Source organism: Cetorhinus maximus, chromosome 25 (assembly GCF_964194155.1).
Source record: "Cetorhinus maximus chromosome 25, sCetMax3.hap1.1, whole genome shotgun sequence".
Taxonomy (NCBI): domain Eukaryota; kingdom Metazoa; phylum Chordata; class Chondrichthyes; order Lamniformes; family Cetorhinidae; genus Cetorhinus; species Cetorhinus maximus.
Window position 1 is genome coordinate 30,379,306 of NC_135903.1, and position 26,626 is coordinate 30,405,931.

Consider the following 26,626-nt stretch of genomic DNA (forward strand, 5'->3'; position numbering starts at 1 on the left):
TTAAAACCTACCACTTCCATCAAGCTTTTGACCATTTGTCCACATGGCTCCTTTCCTGGCTCTGCATCAATTTTTGTCTGGCTATGCTCCTGTGAAGTACCTTGGGACGTTATTCCACGTTAAAGACGCTATATAAATGCAAGTTGTTGTTGTTGACATCAATCTTTTTAAAATGATGGACTCCTGAAAACAACTGAACACTGTTGCCCTCTTAACAGCCCTCAAGGGTCTCGGGCTTGCATGTCCTTTATAAACTCACTCATATGCAGCCAATGGCATCATCTGATCCTCTATCCCAAGAGCTGGTTCAAGTGTTGTAATGATCTTAACGTCATGATTTTTACCCCTACTTTGACTGCATTTAACTCAACCCACTCTGAAAATGTGTAGCTGCAAACATGAATTATTCCAACATTGATGGTGCAGGAGTTTGCTATCCTGGATTGTTGGAGAGGCTACCTGAGATGTATTTAGGAATCACGTTAAACGTGTTCGTGTGTTTCTTTTTCCCTGAGAAAGCAAGCTAGGGAGGGACAATGCTGTCTGGCTTTCAAACGTCTGTGATGTCCTTGGTCTGAAAAAGCCATTAACTTGTGCATATAAAATTTCTGCGCATACAGTAATGCTGGTGATTAATCGCAGCAATGTTTTGCTTGGTTCGAGTAATCCGACATGTGGTGCTCAACCCCGCCCCTCTCACATTACACACTATAAACTTGTCACTTTTCCCACCAAAGCACTCAGAGGGAGTCAGGCTCATTGACTTGCAGGCATGTGAGCATTTTATTTTATTATTTTAAACAAAAACGCTTTTTCAAAGTTCTGATCAGTGCAAAATTTCATTTGAAGGCTTGAAGTGGCAAAGGACGCTGCATTTTGCAGAGTTGTAGGATTCAAAGCACTTTCCAGTGCAGAGAGCATCTTCCAGCCTCTCAATGGATCAGAGCACAGGCAGCTGTATGCGCAATTCGCATTCCGGGGCCGCCGTCTGGGGCTGTATGAGAAATCCACATTCCGGGGCCGGGGTGCCCGGCCTGCACCATTACCCGTCTCCTTTCTCTTTCTACAAGAAGTCGGACGCCGCCGATTTCTCCGCCTACTCGGAGTTCACGTCGCCCTGCCTGGTGTCGGCGGCCCACAGCTTCCCCGGGGAAGACCGGCTCTACGTGGACCATCACCCGGGCCGCTTCCCCCGCTCCGAGTGGCACATTCCGCCTCCCCCGCCGCCGCCGCCGCCTCCTCCCCCTCCGACGGCGGCCAGGGAGAGACAAACCTCCTGCCTGTCCGCCAGCTCCGCGAATTTCGAAACCAGTGGGGGCTCGCAGCCGGCCGGCTGCGTGGGGACTGGGGATTACAGCAGCCAGCGGGGCATCGCCGCTTCCGAAATCGACAAGAAAGTAACCAAGAGGAAACGCGACGTTTTAGGTGAGAGCAGCATCGAAACTTTGTCATTCATTGCAAAACATGAAATGAAACATTCTTTTTTTTAAAAAAAAATGCAGCTTTTCCAAATAAAATACGTGTTAAATCCTTAGTTGCCTCTAAAAGTTTCTGCTTTAAAAAGTATTTCACTCGCAGTAAATCCAAAGCCAATTTGTGCATTTATTTTAACAGTGACAAATTCCATTTGTTGCAATCCCACAGCAACGGAAGTTTCAAATTAACCTATTTCCCAAACTATTAAATGTTATTTCGTTGCCACTGTTTTGACACTGAATAAGGTCCCAAGTGATGAATCCAAGTGACAAACTTAAAAGAATTTGGTTTCTACACCTGTCAGAAAGTCAGCTGCTAAAAGTTGCATTCTTACTCTGTTACTAAACCTAAACATGAACAGGGGGGGAAAAAAACACAGGTTTTAAAAAATATATATATCTGTCTTCAGAAAAGTTATGAAAATTGATTTCAGTGCAATTCCTAATGCTCACTAATTTGAAATTGTACCCGAAATCTCAACCGGCTGGAGCAGTGGAATTAGTCCCCCGCAGGTACACTGACCTGACTTGGACGACATGAACCATCCGAGTTAATGTAAATGCATCGAATCTTTGTCCCGTTCAGGATCGGGATGCACAGCTGGAGAGAGGGATATAGCGGGACTGAGTAGTGCGAATGAGGGCCAAACGGGGAATTGCTCCCAGTTGGGTGAATCGAGATGTTGCCAGGATTGTGCTTTTATCAGAACTGTATATATATATATATATATGCCGTGCATTGTCAAAGACCGTTCAGCCACTGCAGATGATCTTAAGATAATTTCTGTCTCTAGGATGCGAGTTATACTTCAACTTCCTTTAGCAGTGGTGGCTGTTTTATGTGAAGGAAATAAGTTTTAGGTTATCATCGGAAGGACAGTTATATGTTTCAGATACTTTGAAATACCTTAAAATAATCTTCACCCGAATTTAAAATTTTGTCAAAGAATTATATGCATGGAAATATTTAACTGAACAGATGCCAAATAGCCAATTCTAGGAACAATTCTAGGAACAGGCTTAAATCACTCAAGCTTTGTTCCTGGTTTTTGCCATTTAGACTCATTGGTTAGGTTTCGACCTTGTGACTCCAATACATATTTGCCATTTATATATTTTAAGTTATTCTCGATCTTAATTAAATTATTAAGAAAAATATGTGTGGTTTTTTTTAAACATAATCCACACCAGTACAGAGACTATTCCTAAATCCCTTCCATACAATCTGCATATGTTTTGCATTATCAAAATTTAATTTGTGCTTTAAAGAGTACCAGGTGCTAATGTGTTACAGAGCTAAAACCTAAAATTGAGAACAGAATGAGCATAGTAGGGCACTCATTTATGAAAATGATAGTATTAAAGTGAATTTTATAAGCACAGCATTGTTAAATGTGTTCATTTTACACTTCAGACATGCCCTGAAACCCAATGGTAACCTCCAGCTTTATACAAGCAGGTGTGTAATGTACAGTTTAATATATATAGAAAAGAACTGCTTTTGAAAAAAGCAAATTCAATGTCATTTGAAACCGCAGAAGGGTGTATGTTGAAGTAATATTGCAGTTCCCAGAAATTTGATTTCACTTTCAAAATAAAACACTTGATGCGTATTAAGTCGGGGATCAGAGAAATAGTAAGTTATAAAAGAACCATAACAAAAAAATACACTTGAGCAGACAGTGTGCCACGAATAAACACCATGAAATTGCGTTGTGGCATTTGGTGGGCTCCACTCGATAGTATATTTATGACTTAAACAAAAAATACGAAAAGGCTAGCAAAACAGCAGAGCTGAACACATTGCTAGTGCAGTATCGATCTAAATATCATGTGAGCAAATGTAAAGGAACATTGCCCAAAATACTGTCCTTGAGTTTAAAAAAAATCTTTACTGAGTTTTCTGATCTGGAGGAGAAAAGCTTTTCCAAAATCTAAATGAGTTCAAAATTATTTGAAATTTCAGAAAAGTTGCAATGACTTAAGTCATACAGGAAGATTGTTTCTTATTGTAACTTGATTCATGCCCACTTTTCTGGAGTCAATTTTTTTGTTACTCATTTTTAATATTTTTTGTAATTTAATTTGCAAAATTAGTAATGCCCAAGTTTGACAATTTTGAATTTTAGGGGAATTTTCGAAAAGCAAGGAAGTTACTTTGTTAATGAAGATATTGCAAGTGCCCTAGATAATCCTTCAGCGTTTGCAATAGTTTTATTTTATACATACTAATTAGATTGCAAATAAGCTTAGGAAATATGTTTGAATAATGTTTTATTCATCACAGCCAATTAAGTTTCAGCAGTTTTAGAGTTTCTGTCAGCATTTATAGTTTTAGGATTGTTGTTGGTTTTGTGTTTGATTGCCTGTACTGATTTCTTTTTAAATTGGGACTCCATTTGAAAACTGAGTTGGTCCAAAAAGTGACTTATTTGTGTCTCCGTGTATTCTGCGTTCTTTTTTTACTTTACTTTCAATTCAGCTCTCTATTTTTCTCCCATTCTGGCTTGCTACCTTATTCTTTCCCTGGTTTTATTCAAACTTTCTTGTGTCATCTGTTTGTTACCTTTTTATGATTTTATTTTGCTTTGCTTTTCTCTCTCTTCAGAATCTGATTTTGGCCTACCGAAATCATTGCTAAAGCTACCTATAATACCTGATACAATTAGCGCAATCTAGATCCATGCTGTCAAATCTAATCATTGATAACATGGTTACATTTTCCATCATGGATCATAATTTGCTTCATATTTTATGCTGAGTAACCATGAGGGAATTGATGCAACACCACAAACATCAACAAACCTTAACGTTAGTTGCAAAAAAAATCATAAACTTGTTTAAAAAGAACTGGTGTGCCTTGGAAAGAGAAAACCTGCACAAATATATTTACAAGTTGGTACAAATAATAAACACTATCCGCTATATTTACCAAGACTTTTGCCCTGGCATTTTTCTGCAACGTATAAGACTTGCATAAGAAAAGTAGCTATAAAAATGGAAAGCAGAGATTGACTTAACTTTTTTATTGCCCAGTCACAGGAAAGAACTTTTCCCTTTATCACTAAACAAAGAATTTTAGAACCTGCATCGCCAGAGAGAAAGGTCCCTTTGAAGAAATGTCCCTTTGAACAAACTTGGTGCCTATTAAGTAACACATAACGTTGATACCCCAGTTATTCTTCCATTCTGAAACTGAAACAGCTGCTAAACTTGGTTGTTCCTGAAAACGTTTATGTATTTTGCATTTATACGTTATAAGATAGCTACTGGACTTAGAACTTCCTGTAGTTGGCTGCATATCTTTGATACCCGTGCGTGAATCATATCATAAATCAATAATGCAGTGCGTAAAGGCAACCACTGTCATTACAAGTAATAAATGAATACAAATTAAACAAAGTGCATTGAAGAAAGTATATACCAACAAGATGTACCCTAATTTTAGGGGCTAGTTATAAACAGATTGAACTTGACTCAAAAGTTTACAACATTAATTATGCCCACTGGCGGGATAACACATGCCTAACTAATTTTAAGGTAATCAGTATGATCCGCTTATTATTAATAAAAGGGCTTTATTTTTAAAAAGCAACATCTGGATAAAATTGATTTGACTTGATGCCAGCTTTTTATTGGGCCTATAGTTGGGGAAGAAGGCATGAAAAACTGGTAATGTGGTTGCGTTTTATCTATTTCAAAGTCAATCATCATTGCATATACTGTTGTAGGTACCCCTTTTATCCAACGATTGAACTTATAATCCAATACTGACTTATTTCTGCAGTTCAAATGGCTTATTAATCTTATTTAAAAAATGAGAATGCAGGCAGATCACTCAAAAATGGATCAATAACATTCCAAGACCCTATAGATTTCACAACACATTGCACCAAATTTGGAAATCGATGCACCATGTAGTTGTACGCACTCAAAGCAAAATGTCAAAATGGTTCTTTTTGTTCTGGTTGCTACATTATTCAGGTGCCTACAGAAGAAATTATAGTCCATCTTTGGTTCTGAATTTTAATCAAATTTCAGGAGCTGTTAAAAGTGGAGGGTAACCACGGTATTGACGTGGCCCAATAAATGGCATAATTATGAACACAAAAATTGGCAAACTATTTTTACAAAGTTAATTGTAAACTCCATGAGTGTTATATCGTTTTCTCCTTGTGACGCCACTACAGTAAACTGATTGAGCTTCAAAAGTGCAGTTTTAATTGTGTAAAAGTATCTGCTCTCCTTAAAACTTTACATTCAATAAACCTGCCTAGGCACAATGTAGAAATTTTGTGCATCCCAAATTTCACAAAGTATAAGAATCATAACTTTGAAAATTCTTGATTAAAAGATAACTTAAAATAATAACCTCAGCTCAGAATCCAAACTAGATTCCTTGGCATCACACATGGCATAATTAGCTTCTCTGCTAATTTACATCATGCCCGTACATTAAATCGTGTCTTTTTTTTAAACTCCCCATTAGCAAAAACTCACTGGGAATATGATTGTTGCATAAAGCCACCCCTGAATTTATAATTTTTTCATTTATTGCAGGGGGGATGCCCTTAAATTATGAAGACATCTTGGGTTGTAACAGTGTAAAGTCTTAACTATGACTTTTTATTGCATTTGGTCTGACAATAACACAATGATCCAGCAGGGAAGGTTACAATAAATCACATTTGCGTTTTATTTGTGGATCAATTCATTTGAGTCTTTCTGGCTGAAGGTAACTGAGAAAGCCTCTCTGCCAGCATTAATGGAATTGATGCTGGTTGAACAGAGGAAGTGCTATTGTTGCAGGCTGGCCCTTTAATACATCAACACTTTGTCTCCTTTGTTTCCTCAATTATTATTTTTTTTAAGCATGACTTTTTTTCATTAAGGTAAGAAACTTCTGTGCTGGGAATTGGAACCTATTCCCACTTTCTCTTTGCGTCCAGAGTCTGCAATGAATACTCCCAAATCAAATAAAATTACACGAACTTACAGCAGAGGAACAGACAATTCGACCCAACCACACTATGCTAGTGCTTAGGTTCCACACACGCCTAAACAAGCAATACTATACAGCCTAAACATGGAGTAAAGTTCAAATATAAAAGTAAAATACCGTGGATGCTGGAAATCTGAAATAAAAACTGAAAATGCTGCAAAAACTCAGCAGGTCTGACAGCATCTGTGCTGAGAGAAACAGGGTTAACGTTTCGAGTCGGTGTGACCCTTTTTCAGAGATGAAGAAGGGTCATACGGACTCGAAACGTTAACACTGTTTCTCTCTGCAGAGATGCTGACAAACTTGCTGAGTTTTTCCAGCATGTTCAGCTTTTATATGGAGTAAAGCTCCTCTACTTTGCTTCAGTCATGAGATCTATTTTCCCAGTTTGCAAGTGGACAGTGTATGAAGTGTGGTTTTCTCACTTCACGTTTATATTGTTTTTTTTTGCTAACATATACTAAATAGACCCAGTGTGTCTAAACCTTAGCACGAGCAGCTTTGTAGTACTGAGTGCAGTTTTGGGTTCCACATATAGGGAAGATGTTGGGCATAATCTTGTGCCCTCCCCCATGGTGAGTTTAGTGGTGGGCGGGTATTTAATCAACTGGGAGGGTGGTGGGTGGGACCCCGCCATCTTCTCACCTCCACCTCAATTAAGTCCATGGCAGGAAAGCCTGTGGGTGGCCCCCCTGTCCTGCTGCTAATTGAGGCCCTTAAGTGGGCTATTAAAACTCATTTAAGGGGCTCCTTCCGCTGCCGCTGATATTAACCCAGGGGCAGGCCAGGGCCTCCCCATGTGGGTTGCTTGTGGACTCCTGACTGGGGGCCCCATTCAAAGGCACTCGGTGCCTAATTACGGGGACCAGCATCAGGAAAGGGGAACCCACTGTGAGCCCCTGCCCTTGCTGCTGAACCCTCTTCCCCTCTCTCCCGTGACTCCCCACCCATGACCCCCATCATTCACCTGTGCCCTGGGACCCAGCGACGATCCTAGGATTCAGGTGGGCGTCGTACTGGCAGCAGTCACCACCTCCCTGATGGTGCTGACATCGAATAGAACTGCCAGCCTCTGATTGGCCGGAAGCTCTTGGCCCACGGCTAGCCTGTTTACGTGTCTGAGTGGCACAAGATGTAATGGGCCTTCCCGAAGAGAGGCACTCACTAGCTGTCCAGCCAACAGCTCGAGACTGCATTGTCTCCACAAGATTCCACCTGTTGAGGCAATAGAAAGAATACAGAACAGATTCATAGAGGAAATACAAATTCAAGAAAATTGGGATGAATTTTGTTAGAACAGAGGGGAAACTCAGGGTGACTTGATAGAGGTTTTTAAAATTATAAAGGGATGTGATGCAGATTGTTTTGAGTGCCTGAGGGGTCTAAATCAAAGTGTAAGATTACATTTGAGATTTAGGACAGGAACTTCGTACACAGAAAATTGTGAGGCTGGGATGCACCTCCTGAATTAATGATTGAAGTTGAGTCCATGTTAACATTTAAGATAGGTTAGGTAGATGGTTGAAGAAATGGGATATAGTAACAGAGCGGGCTCATGTAGAAGTTAAACATTAGCACAGACTGGTTAAGCCAAACAGCCTTGTCTCGATATTGTAATTTTGATGCAAACCCAACTTCAGGAGAGAAGCCCAGCTGCACCAGTGTGAATTTTCCCAGTTCCAAAATGAGTCACCCATTGTATAGCCTCTTCTGGTAATGATAATTTCATCTTAATTAGGGCTGAAGATTGCATGATTTTACCCTTGGGTGTCCACCTGTTCAAATCATTTGACTTCAGGCGATCTCACAGCCTGTAAAAAGGGGCTTGCAACTTTTCAGTTACATGTTGAAATCAAACCTCTGACCCAGGGATGAAAGAACTTTGTGCTGATAACACCCAGTCCCCGGGCAGTGGTATTTCATTTTTACAGTTGAGAATGAAAATGCATATTCTTTATCGTTTTTACAGGAGCTGTTAACTAAGCACTCCTGAAATAAGAATAACGAATTGTGGGATTAGAAAGTTGGTGCATTGCACATTTCGAAGGTATTCTAACTGTTGAGTTGTAATTATGCAAAAGGTTTCTTTCATTCATTCATGGGGTGTGGTCGACACTGGCAAGGCCAGTATTTATTGCCTGTCCTTAATCGCCCTTGAGAAAGTCATGATGAGGCACCTCTTGAGCTGCTGCAGTCCAAGTGGTGAAGGTACACCCACAGTGCTGTTAGGTAGGCATTCCCAGTATTGTGATCCAGTGAGAGCGAATGAACGGTGATATATTTCCATGTTAGGGTAATTGGAAGGGAACTTACAAGTGGTGGTGTCCCCATGGGTCATCTATGCGGCAGTATCCTGAGTTTGGGTGGAGCTGTGGAAGAAGCCTTGGCAGTTGCTGCAGACAAAGAATTGGAAAGTGGGGTTAGGCTCAATTTTTCAGCGCGCAACAACACAAAGGGCCAGATGGACTCCTTCTATGCTATAAATTTTCTATGGGCAGAATTTTACATCCCGCACGACTGACCCAATCGGGCGCAAAATAGCGTGCAATGGCGTCAGGGGAGCCTCCCGGCGTCACCGCGCACTCGCACGATATTTCGGTCGGCGGGCGTGCGCGAGAGTCAGCAGTTCGCCTGCCGACAATTAAAAGGCCCTGTTAAGGCCATTAAAGTATTAATTGAGAGAGATTTTTCACTCCCGTCCAACCTTACGGTTGGCGGGCGGGCAAATCGGCCAGGCAGCCTTTGCATATTTGAGGAAACCTCATTCACAGGGTGGGAGGGGAGGAAATGAGGTTTCCGACATTAATTTTAAAAAAAAATGTTTTGACATAATTTTTATTATTTTAATGTTTATGTGAGTGAGTCCTATGTGGCGACATCTTTTTCAGATTTTCAAAATCTTTATTTTTGATTTTAAAATTCTTCAGCACCTTGAGGCAGCTCTCTGCCCTCAGAGAGTTTTCAGTGCGCACTCCTCTGCGCCAGTGCAGACTTCGGCGCTCGCCCTCCTTCCCCCCCCCCTACGGCAGTGCTGAGCCGTTCAGCATGAGTTTCACGCTGGCTGGCTGTTAATTAGCCAGCCAGCGTGAAATTGCATTCGGGGGCCCGATCGCAGGGGGCGCAACGTTTCCCAGCCGCTCCCGGGCCCTCCTGCCACGCCCGAAAATTCTGCCCTATGTTTCTACGTTAGCACTGCAGTAAGAATTTGAGCTATAGGGCCACACTCAGTGAGCTGAAACACTGAGGAAGTATTAGGCAAGAAATTTATTATCAGCCCAAGTAAGGCAAATTACAAATTATTTAAACATATGCAACAAAAACAGCATACATCAGGGTAGGTCGCACTTTTAAACCAAGACAAATGGCAGACGGTCACTTCCAATGAGCGATACTTGGCAGGGCAATGGTATTGCACAACTCTTAATGCATTAACTTCTCGTAATCAAGTCTGAGGTAAAAATGCCACATTTTGGCATTTTTACTGAGCCTGTGCTGATAGGTCTGGTAGTTTATTGACAGGCTACAGTCCCGGAATAGCCAAGAATTCCCTGCTTTGAAAATTCCACTCACAATGTACCATGCTAGTCATCAGGGCAGATGTACATCTGCTACATTGCAAATATTTACTGCACATCTTTTATTCCTTTTATTTTCAAGACACGATTGATAGATTATTGCACAGATGCCTATTGGTAAAATATTGCATTTTCGAAAAAAGTACCGAGTGTGCATCTGAAAGAGCTCTGAAAAGCAGTTGAGGAAGTAATGCACATTGTAGAAAGCATCTTTCAATCCACGAGGCTTGAAAATTCCTATTGACTTTGTTATATATTTATGGCAATTTTTCCTCTCTGCCATTTTAAAGGAGACATTGGCACATTTACTGGTCAAGATCTCTATAGGATAACAGAGAGGAAACTGAATACCACAGTCAGTTGCCTTTTCCCTCTGGGACTTGGGTTCAAATCCTGCTGATCCTAATAGAATGAAAGAAGCATCTGTTTGCTGGCTGAGTCTTCTGTGAGATGGGTTTTTGTCAGTCTCAATCCAGTTCCTAATACATAGGGGTGCAACTCGTTTGGAAATTTCATTCAGAGACACAGCTGGGTGGCTGGTGCAGGGGGTCAGGGATGGGATTGAGGTATGTGGTTGGCACAGGGTTAGGAGTAGAGTAGCAGGAGCTACGCTCATTTGTTTCTGGGATATGGGCAAAGATGGCAAAGTGGTACTTATTGCTCATCCCTAGATGTTCTGCAAAGGCGTTGGTGGGTCTCCTTCTTGAACTTGCTGCAGTGGTGCCCTCACAATGGTTTCTGGTGGCGCTCTGCCTCATCAGGAAGTGATTGATGCTGACTCTTAGTGGAAAGAGTTCCATATCCAAATGCTGATATTCCTTAGTTTGATTAGCATAAAAATTAAAAACATAACAAAGAGGAATTTGATATATTTGTATGATAACATTGTAGCTAATAATTTACAGGCAAGAAAACCAACAGTTAGTATAGCAGCATTCTTTTTATTTATAGTCTGTGGGAGGAACTAGCCTGATAGACTAAAAAGTCTTTTCTTGCTAGATGCTTGTTTTAGAACATAAACTTTATTTACACTGTATTTAAATCCTGAAGGAAGCTGCATGCTACCGATACAACAATTTAAACAGCAATGAAGGCAAAAACTAGTGAGAAATTCCTGCGTCTACTTAATAAACTGAAAGTTGATTGAAAATTTCAGCCTGGAAGAAAAAAAAACAATTTTCTGTCTGAATACGCTAACACTGACATAATTACTAACATTTCACTGCAGTGAAGTCTTTGTCTCTACCAAGATAAATTGCTGAGATCCTCTGGTAATTCCGCTTTACAAAGAAATTTAAGTTATCAAAACCCTTTTAAAATTTTGAGTTGCTTTTATTTTTCAAGCTTTTCTTTGCCTTGAAACTATATCCCAGTTCCATAGGTAGTCCTGATCAGCGAACCATCTGTAGCTGACAGGACAGGAGTCTGGCCTGTTCCTTCCCTCGGCCAATAATGTGCAGTGCACATTTGAAGTGCACATCAACAAAAGGGCGTCTCTGTCCAGTTTTCCCTCTTCCATTTCAGGAGGAAGCCTGGCTTTCGCTCAGCACTGCGCTTGGCAAACCCATTTTGTTGCAATCAGGGCTCCTCTAACATATGGGGAGATTTAGTAGATCCTACAATGAAATCTCCCACAGCATTTTGAGGTGCATTTCCCCTTCAGCACGTCAGTGCCACAGTCCACTGATGGTTCAGTGCATTGGAGCCATACGGCACCTTTTAGTTCTGTTTTAATTTGTCTTGGGGAAATGCAACTTTCACTATGGATTCCAAAAAGGACTGTTAGAGGAACTAGCATGATCCTTTTAAAAGCAGATGGCATTTGGAATTCTGACATGGTTGAGCTCATCGCAATTAAGACAAATTACTTTCCTGCTACATTTGACATTGCATGTCTATTGTTTTTATGCCCCTAGACACATGTGCCTTTCCAAATTGTTGCTATTCTCCCACAAATTCTTTTGCAAAGCAGTGCTATATGTTTTCTTTCTTTATTGTAGGCGTTTGTTTGGCTTATAGTTGCTACATCAAAGCTATACCTTACAAGGTACACTGCTCCAGAGATTTCAGTATTTAGCACCAAACCTAACTATTTGGCAATTACGAGAATTCCCTCAAATGGTTTTAAGGAATTTTACCCAGAAAGAAAGATCGCATTTATGTATTGCCTTTCATGATCTTGGGACATCTCAAAGCAATTTGCAATCAGTGAAATAGTTTTGAAATGGATCCACTCTTGCAATGTAGGAAACACGGCAGCCAATTTGCACAGAGCAAGGCCCCTTAGACAGCAATGAGATAATCTGTTTTCGTGATACTCTTTGAGCAACACGTATTAGCCGAGACACTGGGGATAATCCCCCTGCTCCTCTTCAGATAATCTCCTGGGATCTCATACAAGTACCTGAAAAGGGCAGGCCAAGGCCTTGCTTTAACACCTCACCTGAAAGGCAGCACATCCAGCAGGACGGCAGTCTCTCAGTCCTGAACTGAAGTGCGAGCCTAGATTTTGTGCTCAACTTTCTGGAGTTGCAGTTGAGCCCACAAACCAAGGCTAAACCCCCCTCCCCAATTTGATTCTGATCTTTAGAGAGTCACATGAGCGGGGACATGTTATTTATGAAAAATTAAAGTTTTTCTTTAATTTTTATATGCTTTTGGAAACCTCATCCTGCCCGTGGATAAGGCTTCCAATGGCTGCCCGCCAACCGAAAGGTTGGACGGGTAGCAAAAAATTTACTTCTGTTACCTTTTAAATGGCCTCAATAAGCCACTTAATTGTCGGCGAGCGCACTGCCCACTCCGGCGCGCATCCGCCGGCCAAAGTATCGCGAGAGTGCACGATGACGTTGGGATGCACGCCCGACATCATCGCATGTCATTTTACGCTCGGTCAGGTCAGGCATGCGCCCGCCTTCTGAGCTAAAAATTTTCCCCATGACGTCCCGTAGGATTGGAAATCTGCTGCCTCTATCCCATCTGGCCAACCGTGACTCCAGGCTCACAGAAATGTGGTTGACTTTTATGGGCCCTCTGAAATGGCCGCAGATGGATTCAAAAAGACAAATCACCAGCACCTTCTCGATAGCGATGGGCACTAAATGCTGACTTTGCCAGAAACCTCTACATTCCATGAATGTAAAGAATAGCTCTAGAATTAGGAAATCAGGTTAGGATTTTGAAGTTGGTAGAAAAAGTAAATTATTTCAAAATTTTAGTAAGACATCAACCTGGAATGTTCCTCAGATAAGTTTTTCCAAAAAAATAACTAATTGGCTGTGATTTACTTTGGGATGTCCTAAGGATAGAAATGCAAGTTCTTTCTAGTTGAGTACAATGCTATTTTGGTTTTGTACGAACAGTTTAAACTTTTCCATCTCTGTCGTTTCGTTTCCATCTGCTCATTAACTGTAACTAGCTGCAAGTGAATAGAAATCACTAAGACCATGGATGTTTACAGCACAGGAGTTAGCTATTCAGTTCATCATGTCTGTGCTGGCTTTTTGTCATAGCAATCCAAAACTTAATTGTTCCATAATCCAAACACCACTCCCACATTGTAATGAGCAGATGTATATCATTCAGCAATATCCAGGTTTGGGCTGACAAGTGGCAAGTAACTTCGCGCCACACAAGTGCCAGGCAATGACCATCTCCAACAAGAGAGAATCTAACCATCAACTCTTGACATTCAATGGCATTACCATCACTGAATCCCCCACTATCGACATCCTGGGGGTTACCATTGATCAGAAACTGAACTGGACTAACCATGTAAATACTGTGGCTACAAGAGCAGATCAGAGGGTAGAAATTCTGCGGTGAGTACCTCACCTCCTGACACTCCAAAGCCTGTCTACCATCTACAAGGTACAAGTCAGGAGTGTGATGGAATACTCACCACTTGTCTGGATGAGTGCAGCTCCAACAACACTCAAGAAGCTTGACACCATCCAGGAGAAAGCAGCCCACTTGATTGGCATTCCATCCACAAACATTCAGTCCCTCCATCATCAACACACAGTAGCAGCAGTGTGTACCATTTATAAGACGCACTGCAGGGATTCACCAAGGCTCCTTATACAGCACCTTCCAAACCCACAATCACTACCATCTAGAAGGACAAGGGCAGCAGGCAAATGGGAACACCACCACCTGGAGATTCCCCTCCAAACCACTCACCATCCTGATTTGGAGATATTTTGCCGTTCCTTCACTGTTACTGGGTCAAAATCCTGGAACTCCCTCCTTAACAGCACTGTGGGTGTACCTACACCACATGGACTGCAGCTCATCACCACCTTCTCAAGGGCAATTAGGGATGGTCAATTAATGCTGGCCTTGCCAGTGATGCCCACATTCCATAAATGAATTTTAAAAAGTGACCAGTGATTGTCATGCTTGTAGAGTCTTGGTATGGAGATCATTGCTAAGTGACAAACACTGGCCATCAGGATTTGACACGACACTCAGTGCCAGGAAAAGTAATCTGTCCAAAACTAGAATAAGCTCCGTGGTGTATATTATAACTAATAATGGGAGCAATTTCAATCCCATATGCTGGCTTCATTGTTCAAAATAATGGTTACAAATCTGATTTTATAGTCTTAAGTGGTAGCTTAGTTGGCTCAAAACCTTTGGATTTGAACTCAACCTCCATTCCAGAACTTGAGCATTTAATCTAGATGCTGAAGCAGTACTGGATTTCTAGTAGCGCTGTCTTTTCAGATGGAACATTAAGCCAGGACCATGTACAGCAGGTCATAAAAAAAATCCATGGAACAGTTTCAAAAGCAAAGAGTTCTCCCTGTGTCCCATCCAATATTCAACCAACAATACTCAAATGGATTAACCTGTCAGATCTTACTGTGCACAAGCCACCTGCTTCGTTTGTCCAAATGACTGCGCTTCAGAAGTAAGCCATTGGCTATTTCTGGGCACCCTGAGGATATGAAAGGCACTATATAAATGCAAGTTCCTTCCACTTATGATGTTACTTGAATCTCACAGTTAGATCACAACTTTCTAACCTCTCGCAACCAATAACTATAAATAATAATTCTTGCATTGATTCAGCATCTTATTGCATTAAAATGTGTCAAAGCATTCCATCCAATGCATTGCTTCTGAAGTGTAGGAACTGTGCTTTAAGCAAATGTGACATCCATTTTGCGCAGAAAAATCCACCAACAGCAATGAGATGAATGACCAATTAATCTGTTTCTTGGCCGAGGGAGGAATGATGGCCAGGGCACCATAAGGACACTCTGCCCTTCTTTGAATTGTGTTGTGGGATCCTTAGCTAGTGGAGCAGGCATACAGGACCTCATATTAATACTGAAAAGTGACCTCTCTGACAATGAGCCATGCCCTCAGTGTTGCACTGGAGTTCCAATTTACAGTATGACCTGAAGCATCGACATCGAGCTAAAACCTGCAATCACCTGAGCCAAGTTAAAACCCATTATTCTCTATGTACACACACCATACAACTCAAGGAAACATGGGGCTGAATTTTAATGGGGTGGGGTGGGGGAACTGCTTGCTTCCCAAGAAGGGAAGGTGGCTGGTAGCCGACATGCTGGAAAGAAGCCCCGCCCCACAGCCATAACACACGGCGGTGGGGTGGGGGTGGGCTAAACTAGCTAAGAGTGGGACTTCCACTCCTCAGTGGGAGGAAGTGCCACCCAAAACTCAGCAGTGGGCACTGGTCAGGCTGCAGGAAGGTGCACGAGGGAGAGTGATGGCTAACGCAGGAAGGTAAGTCCTGGATTTTTAGGGTGGGGAGGGATCTGAGAGCCCAGGAAGAGGCCCTGGGTGGGGGGGCGGGTTTTGGAGGACAGGCGGCAAGGAAGGAAGTGGGTGGGTGACATCTTGATGGGGGCGGGGGGAACGTGTCACCGATGCACACAGGGTACCCCCCTGAATGAGATGCCTCCTCTTCCTCCCTGTTGTTCTTCACCTAGGCCACAAAAAACCGCCTGCCCACTCCCACCCGCCTGCCCACTCCCACCCGCCTGCCCACTCCCACCCGCCTGCCCACTCCCACCCGCCTGCCCATGCCAGCCATATTATGACACAGGCAGCGTATTATTCCAGTCAATAGAATCACAGAATCTCACAGTGCAGAAGAGGCCCTTCGGCCCATCGAGTCTGCACCGACACATGAGAAACACCTGACCTACCTACCTAATCCCATTTACCAGCACTTGGCCCATAGCCTTGAAGGTTATGACGTCCCAAGTGTTCATCCAGGTACTTTTTAAAGGATGTGAGGCAACCCGCCTCCACCACCCTCCCAGGTGGCGCATTCCAGACCGTCACCACCCTCCTAAACCCTAAGCCTCCTGCTCCTCACCTTGAACTTATGTCCCCTCGTGACTGACCCTTCAACTAAGGGGAACAGCTGCTCCCTGTCCATGCCCCTCATAACCTTGTACACCTCGATCAGGTCGCCCCTCAGTCTTCTCTGCCCCAACGAAAACAACCCAAGTCTGTCCAACCTCTCTTCATAACTTAAATGTTTCATCCCAGGCAACATCCTGGTGAATCTCCTCTGCACCCCCTCCAGTGCAATCACATTCTTCCGATAATGTGGCGACCAGAACTGCACACAGTACTCCAGCTGTGGCCTCACCAAGGTTCTATACAACTCCAACATGACCTCCCTACTTTTGTAATCTATGCCTCGATTGATAAAGGCAAGTGTCCCATATGCCTTTTTCACCACCCCACTAACATGACCCTCTGCCTTCAGACACACGCCAAGGTCCCTTTATTCCTCAGAACTTCCTAGTTTCATGCCGTTCATTGAATACTTTCTTGTCAAATTACTCCTTCCAAAGTGTATCACCTCACACTTTTCAGGGTTAAATTCCACCTGCCACTTATCTGCCCATTTGACCACCCTGTCTATATCTTCCTGTAGCCCAAGACACTCAACCTCACTGTTAACCACCCGGCCAATCTTTGTGTCATCCGCAAACTTACTTATCCTACCCCCTACATAGTCATCTATGTCGTTTATATAAATGACGAATAATAGGGGACCCAGCACAGATCCCTGTGGTATGTCACTGGACACTGGCTTCCAGTCACTAAAGCATCCTTCTGTCATCACCCTCTGCCTCCTACAAGAAAGCCAATTTTGAATCCACCTTATCAAATTATCCTGTATCCCATGTGCATTTGCCTTCTTTATAAGTCTCCCTTGTGGGACCTTGTCAAAGGCTTTGCTGAAATCCATATAAACTACATCAACTGCACTACCCTCATCTACACACCTGGTCACCTCCTCAAAAAATTCAATCAAATTTGGTAAGCATGACCTCCCTCTGACAAAGCCATGCTGACTATCCCTGATCAAACCTTGCCTCTCCAAGTGGAGATAGATTCTCTCCTTCAGAATTTTCTCCAATAGTTTCCCTACCACTGACTTGAGACTCACTGCCCTGGCTTATCTCTACAATCCTTCTTAAATAGCGGAACCACATTAGCTGTTCTCCACTCCTCTGGCACCTCCCCCATGGCCAGAGAGGAATTAAAAATTTGGGTCAGAGCCCCTGCGATCTCCTCCCTTGCCTCCCTCAGCAGTCTGGGACACAAATCATCCGGACCTGGAGATTTGTCCACTTTTAAGCCTGCCAACACCTCCAATGCCTTGTCACACCCTATATCAATTTGCTCAAGAACCTCGCAGTCTCTCTCCCCGAGTTCCATACCTTCATCCTCATTCTCTTGGGTAAAGACGGATGTGAAGTATCCGTTCAACACTCTATCAATGTCCTCTGGCTCCACCCATAGATTGCCCCCTTGGTCCCTAATGGGCCCTACTCTTTCCCTGGTTATCCTCTTCCCATTGATATACTTGTAGAATATCTTGGGATTTTCCCTACTTTTACCAGCCAGAGCTTTCTCATATCCCCTCTTTGCTCTCCTAATTGCTTTCTTAAGCTCCACCCTGCACTTTCTGTACTCCACTAATGCCTCCGCTGATTAGCTTCCCTTGTACCTGCTAAAAGCCTCTCTTTTTCTTCTCATCGTATCCTGAATATCTCTGGTTATCCATGGTTCTCTGGGCTTGGTCCTCCTTCCTATCACCCTAGAGGGAACATGTTGAGCCTGTACCTTCCCCATTTCCTTTTTGAATGCCTCCCACTGCTCCTCTGTAGATTTCCCCACAAGTAGCTGTTCCCAGTCTACCTTGGCCAGATCCTGCCTTATTTTACTAAAATCCACTCTCCCCCAATCCAGAACATTTTTTTGAAACTTGTCTATTTCTTTGTCCATAACAAGCTTAAATCGTACCATGTTGTGGTCACTATCACTAAAATGCTCCCCCACCACCATCTCAGCCGCCTGTCTGGCTTCATTCCCCAGAATTAGGTCCAGCACTGCACCGTCCCTTGTTGGACCCTCTACATATTGACCTAAAAAGGTCTCCTGTACACATTTCAAGAAATCCACTCCATCTAAGCCCTTAACACTATGTCTATCCCAATTAATGTTGGGAAAGTTGAAATCACCTCATACCCTATTGTTATTGTTTTTATACACCTCCGTGAATTATGCACATATTTGCTCCTCAATTTCCCGCTGCCTATCTGGGGGTCTATAATAAACACCTAACAATGTGGCTGCCCCTTTTTTATTCCTAAGCTGTACCCACAAAGCTTCATTCTATGCCCCCTCCAAGATATTATCTCTCCTTACTGCAGTAACTGACTCCTTAACTAAAAATGCAACACCTCCTCCTCTTTTACCCCCTCCCCTGTCTCACCTGAAATTCTATATTCCAGAATGTTGAGCTGCCAATCCTGCTCCTCCCTCAACCACTTCTCTGTGATGTCTACTATATCACAATTCCACATGTCAATCCTCACCCTTAACTCATCCATTTTACCTGTAATACTCCTGACATTAAAGTTGAGGCCATCCAGCTTTGCCTTACTCCCTTGAAACTTAATGCAGCTGTACTCCCTCTGACTTGACTGTTTTACTGCATTATGATGTGCCCCTATTCTGCTAACATTCTGTGTCCCTCCCCCTTTCGAATTAGTTTATACTCCTCCCAACAGCACTAGCAAACCTGCCCACAAGGATGATCCCGCTCTGGTTCAGATGTAGACCGTCCCACTTGTACAGGTCCCACCTTCCCCAGAAACGGTCCCAATGATCCAGGAAACTAAAACCCTCCCTCCTGCACCAACTCTTAAGCCACGTATTCATCTGCGCTATCCTCCAATTTCTGTGCTCGCTAGCAGGTGGCACTGGGAGTAATCCAGAGATTACAACCCAAGAGGTCTTGCTTTTTAGTCTACTGCCTAACTCCCTGAATTCTTGATGCAAGACCTCATCCCTCTTTCTAGCTATGTCATTGGTACCAACATGTACCATGACCACTGCCTTATCACCCTCCCCCTTTCAGGATGCCCTGCAGCCGTTCAGTGACATCCCAGACCCTGGCACCTGGGAGGCAACATACCATCCTGGAATCACGTTAACAGCCGCAGTAGCGCCTATCTGTTCCCCTGACTATAGAATCCCCTATTACTATTGCTCTTCCTCTCTTCCTCCCCTCCTGTACAGACAGGCTGGTTGTGGTGCCAGAAGCTTGGCTCTGTCCGCACTCCCTGGATGGAACCAGCGCCCTCATCAGCCTCCAAAATGGAATACTGATTTGTGAGCGGGACCCCAGGGGACTCCTGAACTACCTGCCTGTTTCTTTTGGACTGCCTGGTGGTCACCCATTCCCTTCCTTCCTCAAGTCCCTTCATCTGCGGTGTGACCACCTCTCTAAATGTGCTATCCACGATGCTCTCAGACTTGCAGATTCTCCACAGTGTCCCCAGCCGCTGTTCCAGCTCTGAAACCCAAGCTTCCAGTAGCTGCAGCTGGACACACTTCCTGCACACATGCTGGTCCCGGGCACTGGAAATGTTCCTGGCTTCCCACATGGAGCATGAGGAGCACACCACAGCTTTGAGCTCTCCTGCCATGACTTATCCCTTTAAATTAAACCTTTTAAATCAATTACTCTAGGGCCCTTCTTTCCTGATCCTCATTACTACAGAATATACAAACTATAAACCACAAAAAGACCTTAAACTATAAGCAATAAAAGTAGTAAATACTTACCCGACCTTACCCACTACTTACCAGTCATTCATTTCCCTTGTAGAATCTACTGCTGTAGCAGGGCAAGACCACTCTCTGAAGATTTAAGAAGTTGGATAGCAAAGAAAAAAAATGCAAAGAGCACCTCTTTCCCTATGCACCGAATTCTCATTGTGCACCAAATTGCCAATACCCACACTCACTCTGGCTGTATCTCACTCACGATGAGGTCTCTCCCCTGTCCGTGTGCAAGCACACTGTAGTGTGCTTCTAAATAGTCCCTTTCTTAAATAGAGCTGAGATAACTCACACTAGTTAAGCTTCAAATAGTAATCAACACCTATTCAGGCCCTAATCAGGCTTCAGGTGATTGACAGTTAACTGTCACACAGCCAGCTGAGTCAGTGACCTTACCAACCTTTTAACTAGACTAGTGAATAAGAAATGAACGAGAAAGACTTACCAGTTCAATTCCCACTGTGCACCAAATTGCCAATACCCACACTCACTCTGGCGTGTCTCACTCAGGATGAGCTCTCTCCCTTGTTCGTGTGCAAACAAGCCTAATTAACATTTAATTATTCAGTTAAATGGCAGCTGCCAATTTTAGCATATTATGGTGGGGGGGGTCAGCTTGGGGTTGGGTGGGAAGGCAATGGGCTACTCACTCAATATATTTTGCATATCCTCCTCTCCACCAAAAAACGCCTGGCAGGGAGCTGTAAAATCCAGCCCATGGATATTGTTTATAATCATATGCTGTTATAACTCATTACAGAAACTCAAGATTCAAATTACAAGTCAGAGTCTAACAACAAGGCCAGAAAAGAAAGGACAGCGTTCACTAAAGAACAGATTCGAGAACTAGAGGCGGAATTTGCCCATCATAATTATCTGACCAGACTGAGGCGATACGAGATAGCGGTTAACCTGGATCTCACAGAAAGACAGGTGACTATTTCATTGGTTTCAATATCCTTGCAACCGGTCAAGAATCACACATTTTACTTTATGTTTGTTCACTCCACCTTCCACTACTTTTTACATCTTTAGACAACCCCACCCCCATGCTTCATCCCTCACGCTGTTGCTGAACTCACTGCACTGCTGCCTGCTGCAATACACTTGAGACTCAGGAGCCAGTTTTTCCCCTTGCTAGGGAAGCGGCAAGCCTCGACTTTCCATTTCTTTCCGATGGTCCAGGTAACTGGGATTTTGCCAGAACGGAGCGCACAAGCTAGTATACTGTATTGCCTGAGACTGATGTTGCCTGTTGTTGGAACCTGTACACACCAGGGCACTTTTCCCATAATATTTCTAGGACAATTTTATGATAGTAAAAATGAGGAACACTGTGCCAGTGTGACAGTCCCTTACCTCACACCAGCCACGCTTGTCGAACCTGAGTACCACTGTCAGTGCTGAATTATGAGCCCCATGCTGCGCATCAATGTTTTTTTTTATTATTCTTTTTTTTTATGCGATGTGGGTGTCGCTGGCTGGGCCAGCATTTATTGCCCATCCCTAATTGCCCTTGAGAAGGTGGTGGTGAGCTGCCTTCTTGAATCCCTGCCATCCATGTGGTGTAGGTACACCCACAGTGTTGTTAGGGAGGGAGTTCCAGGATTTTGACCCAGCGACAGTGAAGGAACGGCGATATATTTCCAAGTCAGGATGGTGAGTGACTTGGAGGCGAACTTTCAGGTGGTGGTGTTCCCATGTATCTGCTGCCCTTGTCTTTCTAGATGGTAGAGATCGTGGGTTTGGAAGGTGCTGTCTAAGGAGCCTTGGTGAGTTTCTGCAGTGCATCTTGTAGATGGTACACACTGCTGCCACTGTGCATCGGTGGTGGAGGGAGTGAATGTTTGTGGAAGGGGTGCCAATCAAGCAGGCTGCTTTGTCCTGGATGGTGTCAAGCTTCTTGAGTATTGTTGGAGTTGCATTCATCCAGGCAATTGGAGAATGTTCCATCACACTCCTGACTTGTGCCTTGTAGGTGGTGGACAGGCTTTGGGGAATCAGGAGCTGAGTTACTCACCACAGGATTCCTAGCCTGGGACCTGCTCTTGTAGCCACAGTATTTATATGGCAACGGAGACTGCCTGGATTCATTTTTTTATAGGATCCTTGTAGTCAAGAGCAGAGGGACATTGGTGCCTTTTCAGTTTGGAGCCTGTCCTAAAGCTGAAAGGGTAGTGTTCTGCACACTGAGTTACCATAGCACACTCATACAGACATGATGGGTATGGGAACCACAAGCAATGTGGGAGTCTGACCTAGTAATCATGCGGTTTGCCAAAAGTTATTATTTTTGGCCTTCATATTGAGGATTTGCAATGGAAATTTTTAAAGTGCAAAATTGCATTCCTTGGAAGAGCACCAGGGTTTTCCTGAATATAACCTGAGAAGTGCAGAAATTGGGAGTGGGTTGAAGACAACTGTTTGGTCAAGAAAATGTGGAGTTAAAAGAGCTTGTCCTCCAATTATACAAAAGCCAGGGCAAAAATATAAGCGCGTTTGCCATGCTGCTGCACCTACCAGTATGAAGAAATTCCTCCCCTCCCCAGAAGATTTATGAGGGGACACTTAGGGAAGAGTAGAGTTTTGCATTTTCCATTTTCTCTCCATCTGCCCTAAAGGTGCTGTTGACTGTTGCAAGGTTGCAGTTCTATAGGCACCAATTTCCCTCCCACCCCAACCCTCCCCCACGTACTTCATCCAACTGCCTATTCTTCATGTGCGGACCAAGACAGTGAGGGCCAGCAAGCAATATAACTGTGGAGGCTGAGTTCATCCGAGTTGCTCTAACACACTGCTGAGTAAGTGATTATAGCTTAGACAGAGGAATTGAAACAGGACCCACATCAGAAAACCGTGCAGGGAGGAAAGGGACATGCGTCTATATAAATACAAAGAGTACTTTCTAGAACACCAGCAATACAGAAAAAAATGCATGTGCAATGCCAAAATAAATGCAAGACTATTTTGATTTGAGCAATTAAATTGACTAAGACACTTGGTTTCTATTGAGTAATGCCATTTGTGAAGAACCTTCGCATCCAAACATTCAATCACCTCCAACAGCACACAACACCAAAAGTGCTAAAATAACACAAAACCTGCCGTGCCTCATTTGCGTGGCATCTGGTTACAATTGATTCCCCTAAAACAGGCCATAACCTTCTGCCCATTTTAAGAGCAATCGCTCTTTTATTTTAAATGCTGTTAAATCGCTTGAATTGGAACAGCCCTGTGTGGCTGGGTTGCACAATTAGAGAAAGGAAAAGACCTGGATTTCAAGGTTCAAATGATTTCAGTTGCAGAGGCTGTGAGTTAAAAGTCCCAATTGCCAGGTAGAAACCTGACTTGAAGGGGGACAGCGACTATTTTAACGAATGAACATGAAGCCACTCGTCAGAGAAATTAAAAGCAAAAGCTATCTTTCTATGGGGGATTGTTTCTGACACGTCACATATGATTACCAGTGGTGGCATGACCAAAACCTGAGGTATACTTCAGGATTTCTGCCACTTGCTGCTGGTCTTTAATGTCAATATTGACACAGAATCTTTTTTGAAAGCTGCATTGAGGTATCTCTCATGAATCGCAAGAGTGTATATAAAGTGTCCTCCAGGTTATGGGACTTAATTGTGTGCGAATGGCAACAGTTGGGAACACCGCAAAAGAAGGGAAGGGTTTGTATTCAGTTTCAGGGTAATAATGCTTCTTTAGAAAAACAGCAAAATTAAACAGAAGACAGGAAACTCCTTTGAAGAAGCCAAAAATTTAAACCTAAGTTACAATGTCTAATTTAGCAGCGATGTGACCTGTTGGCAAAAATATTAAATTATATTTGTTCTGAAGTCCAAACTGCTATTGAATGAATTAGAACTGGAAAGTCAGAACAGTTTCCTGTTTACACTGGCTCTATTTATTTCTGTAGGTGCGAATTCCTGTTATTCGAGCCTATTTTTCCCCTCAATTTGCTTGGGGCTTACAGTATCACTTTTGCTTGGCTGCTGGCATTATTGTTTGCAAGTACAACAAACTTAAAAAGATATTGTATACCTCTTCATTGCTCTAACATTTCCCGCAGTGGGCTGGCCTTGGGAAGCTTCAATGGCAATGCTTCCATCTGATTTCCTTGTATTTCTGGTAAGTGAATACAGTTTTGTGGAAAACTAGTTATTCATGGAATAGGAATTTGGTTGTATAAATGCGGTATTGTGCAATTTACAGATTAATCACTGTACGAGCCCTCGAGCCGTTGGTTGTGGCATTTGTTGTTCCAGTGGTATGTAGTCCCTATATATTAGCTGAGTTAAGAATTAACCCATCAGATTCCTAATTGATTTGAAAGCATAGTTTGATGGGGCTTATCCGTTTGGTGCAGTGTGCCCTCATAGGTAGAGAAGGCTAACACACCCATTGAGTCTATATTCGTTCTTTGGGAATGCAGGAATACACTGCCTTTAGTTTTAGTTTTCACAATATGAAGTAATTTATGAAATATTGCCCCGATCTGTCATTAAGTTGGAATACTGTGCATACTCTTGTGTCCACACTCATATGCATGATGTAACGCTTTCAAGCCTAGCAACCCCTTGCCTTGCCATTTTCACAAGCGAGTAGCCTGAAAATATTTAGAATAGAAAGGTGTTCATTTAAGTACTTTCTCGAAGTACGTTTGCTACAGCTTCATCAAGCATAAGTGCCCCCTTTTCCAGAGGAATGAAATAAATGAGAACTAAGCAAGAAAAAAAAAAGGAAACTTAATATTATTGGTGTCTACCACGCACTCCAGTCCCTGCGTTTCCCACTGGTCACGGAAGGCCTCCACGGTAAAGGCCGACACCACATTCTCCTTCTCCAGAACCACCTGGGCATGGACAAGACCACAGAGGAGAGAGGGAGGCAGCCAGTGTGACAGCGCAACCGCCCCACCCACCACGGGCCACATCCACCCCGGACCTTGACTAGGCTCAGGAGCAGACATACAAAGGTGCCCTTCCAACTTGCCTGCCCAGCCCCCTCCACAGTGCTTGGTAAAAGATCAGAAGCGTGAGAAGTTGAGCCATGCCCAAGAAGAAAGTGCTGGATTATGGGGAGGTGATGGAATTTGAACTCAATTAATAAATGTGGGATAAAAAGCTAGTGTCAGTCATGATGATCATGAAACTACCATTGATTGTTGTAAAAATCCATCTGGTGCACTTTTAGGGAAGGAAGTCTGCTGTCCTTACCTGGTCTGGCCTACATGTGACTCCAGGCCCTCAGCAATGTGGTTGACTCTTAACTGTTCTCTGAAATTTTCAGTTCAAGGGCAATTAGGAATGGGCAACAAATGCTGGCTTTGCCAGTGATGCCCGCATCCCATGATTTCGTAGACTTGTGAAAACTCTAAAATTTCAAGAGAGGAAGTTTAAACAAATTGGAGAAAGAAAGTAATTAAAATAAAATAAAAACATTGAGATCACAGGGAATGCTGACTGAATCTCTATGTAATCTGTTCATTATATTTTTATTATAGCAAATTAGTCCCTAACAATTCAGCTTGAAAATCAGCCCAGCTATGGAGTAACTAACTCATTGGTTGGCCAGTGTTTTAGGGAAGGAAATCTAGCTGAGTTAAGATTCCTGGCCAGTGATTTTGACCAGGGGAATTGATATTTGTAGGGAGGGCAAGCGAGGACAGGACGTACATATGAGCTGTAATTTCCTACTCTTTATTCTGTAGGTAAAGGTCTGGTTCCAGAACCGAAGGATGAAGTGGAAACGTGTGAAAGGTGGACAACCCATTTCACCACAAAATCAAGAGCCAGATGATGTGGACTGTGTGACTCCTGACTCAGGTCTCAGGAATGCAGATGGAAAGAGCCACATGGTGGGCTTAGTGGACAATAAGGAAACAATACAGGACAGTATCAGATAAATCCATTGGCCTTGCCCATCAGGTTCAGACTCTAAAGTGCCTTAAGTTGGAGGAACATCGCATATTTAATATCAGGTGTCAACTTGTTCAAACTTGAATGAAAATTTGAACATTTCAGAAACATCGCCTTGGACTCAATCTGCTTCTAAACCAAAAATTCAGTGGTTGTTGACCATGAACTTTTCGATGTTCTATTATAACTAAGAGGGATCACAATCAGAACTGGAAATCTGTTGTGCTATTACTCATTTCAGCAAAATGTCATTCATTTTGTATTTTTTTAAGGAAAAATTAGCTTGCAGGTTTGTTGTATAAATAGTGCCAAAACTTCAGTTCATACCACAATAAGTTAAATAACTGCATATAGATATATGAAGATGAAACCATGAATGGAAGTGGACAGTTCCTCTGTAGTAGTAATTGTTCCAACATATATTAGGTGTATGTAAAATAAACTGATTCAGTAAAATGCAATATGTTAAATGTTCATTTTATATCATTAAACTTTTGTTAATGATTTATAACA

The 26,626-nt window shown here is 42.9% G+C and overlaps 1 protein-coding gene across 1 annotated transcript; it reads left to right on the top strand.

Moving 5' to 3' along the window:
• The first annotated feature begins 742 nt into the window (after positions 1-742).
• meox1 (mesenchyme homeobox 1) lies at positions 743-26,626 on the top strand. Its single transcript, XM_078529713.1, has 3 exons — positions 743-1,425; positions 20,947-21,119; positions 25,906-26,626. The coding sequence occupies exons 1-3, from the start codon at positions 936-938 to the stop codon at positions 26,098-26,100; spliced, it is 858 nt and encodes a 285-aa protein (XP_078385839.1). The 5' UTR covers positions 743-935; the 3' UTR covers positions 26,101-26,626.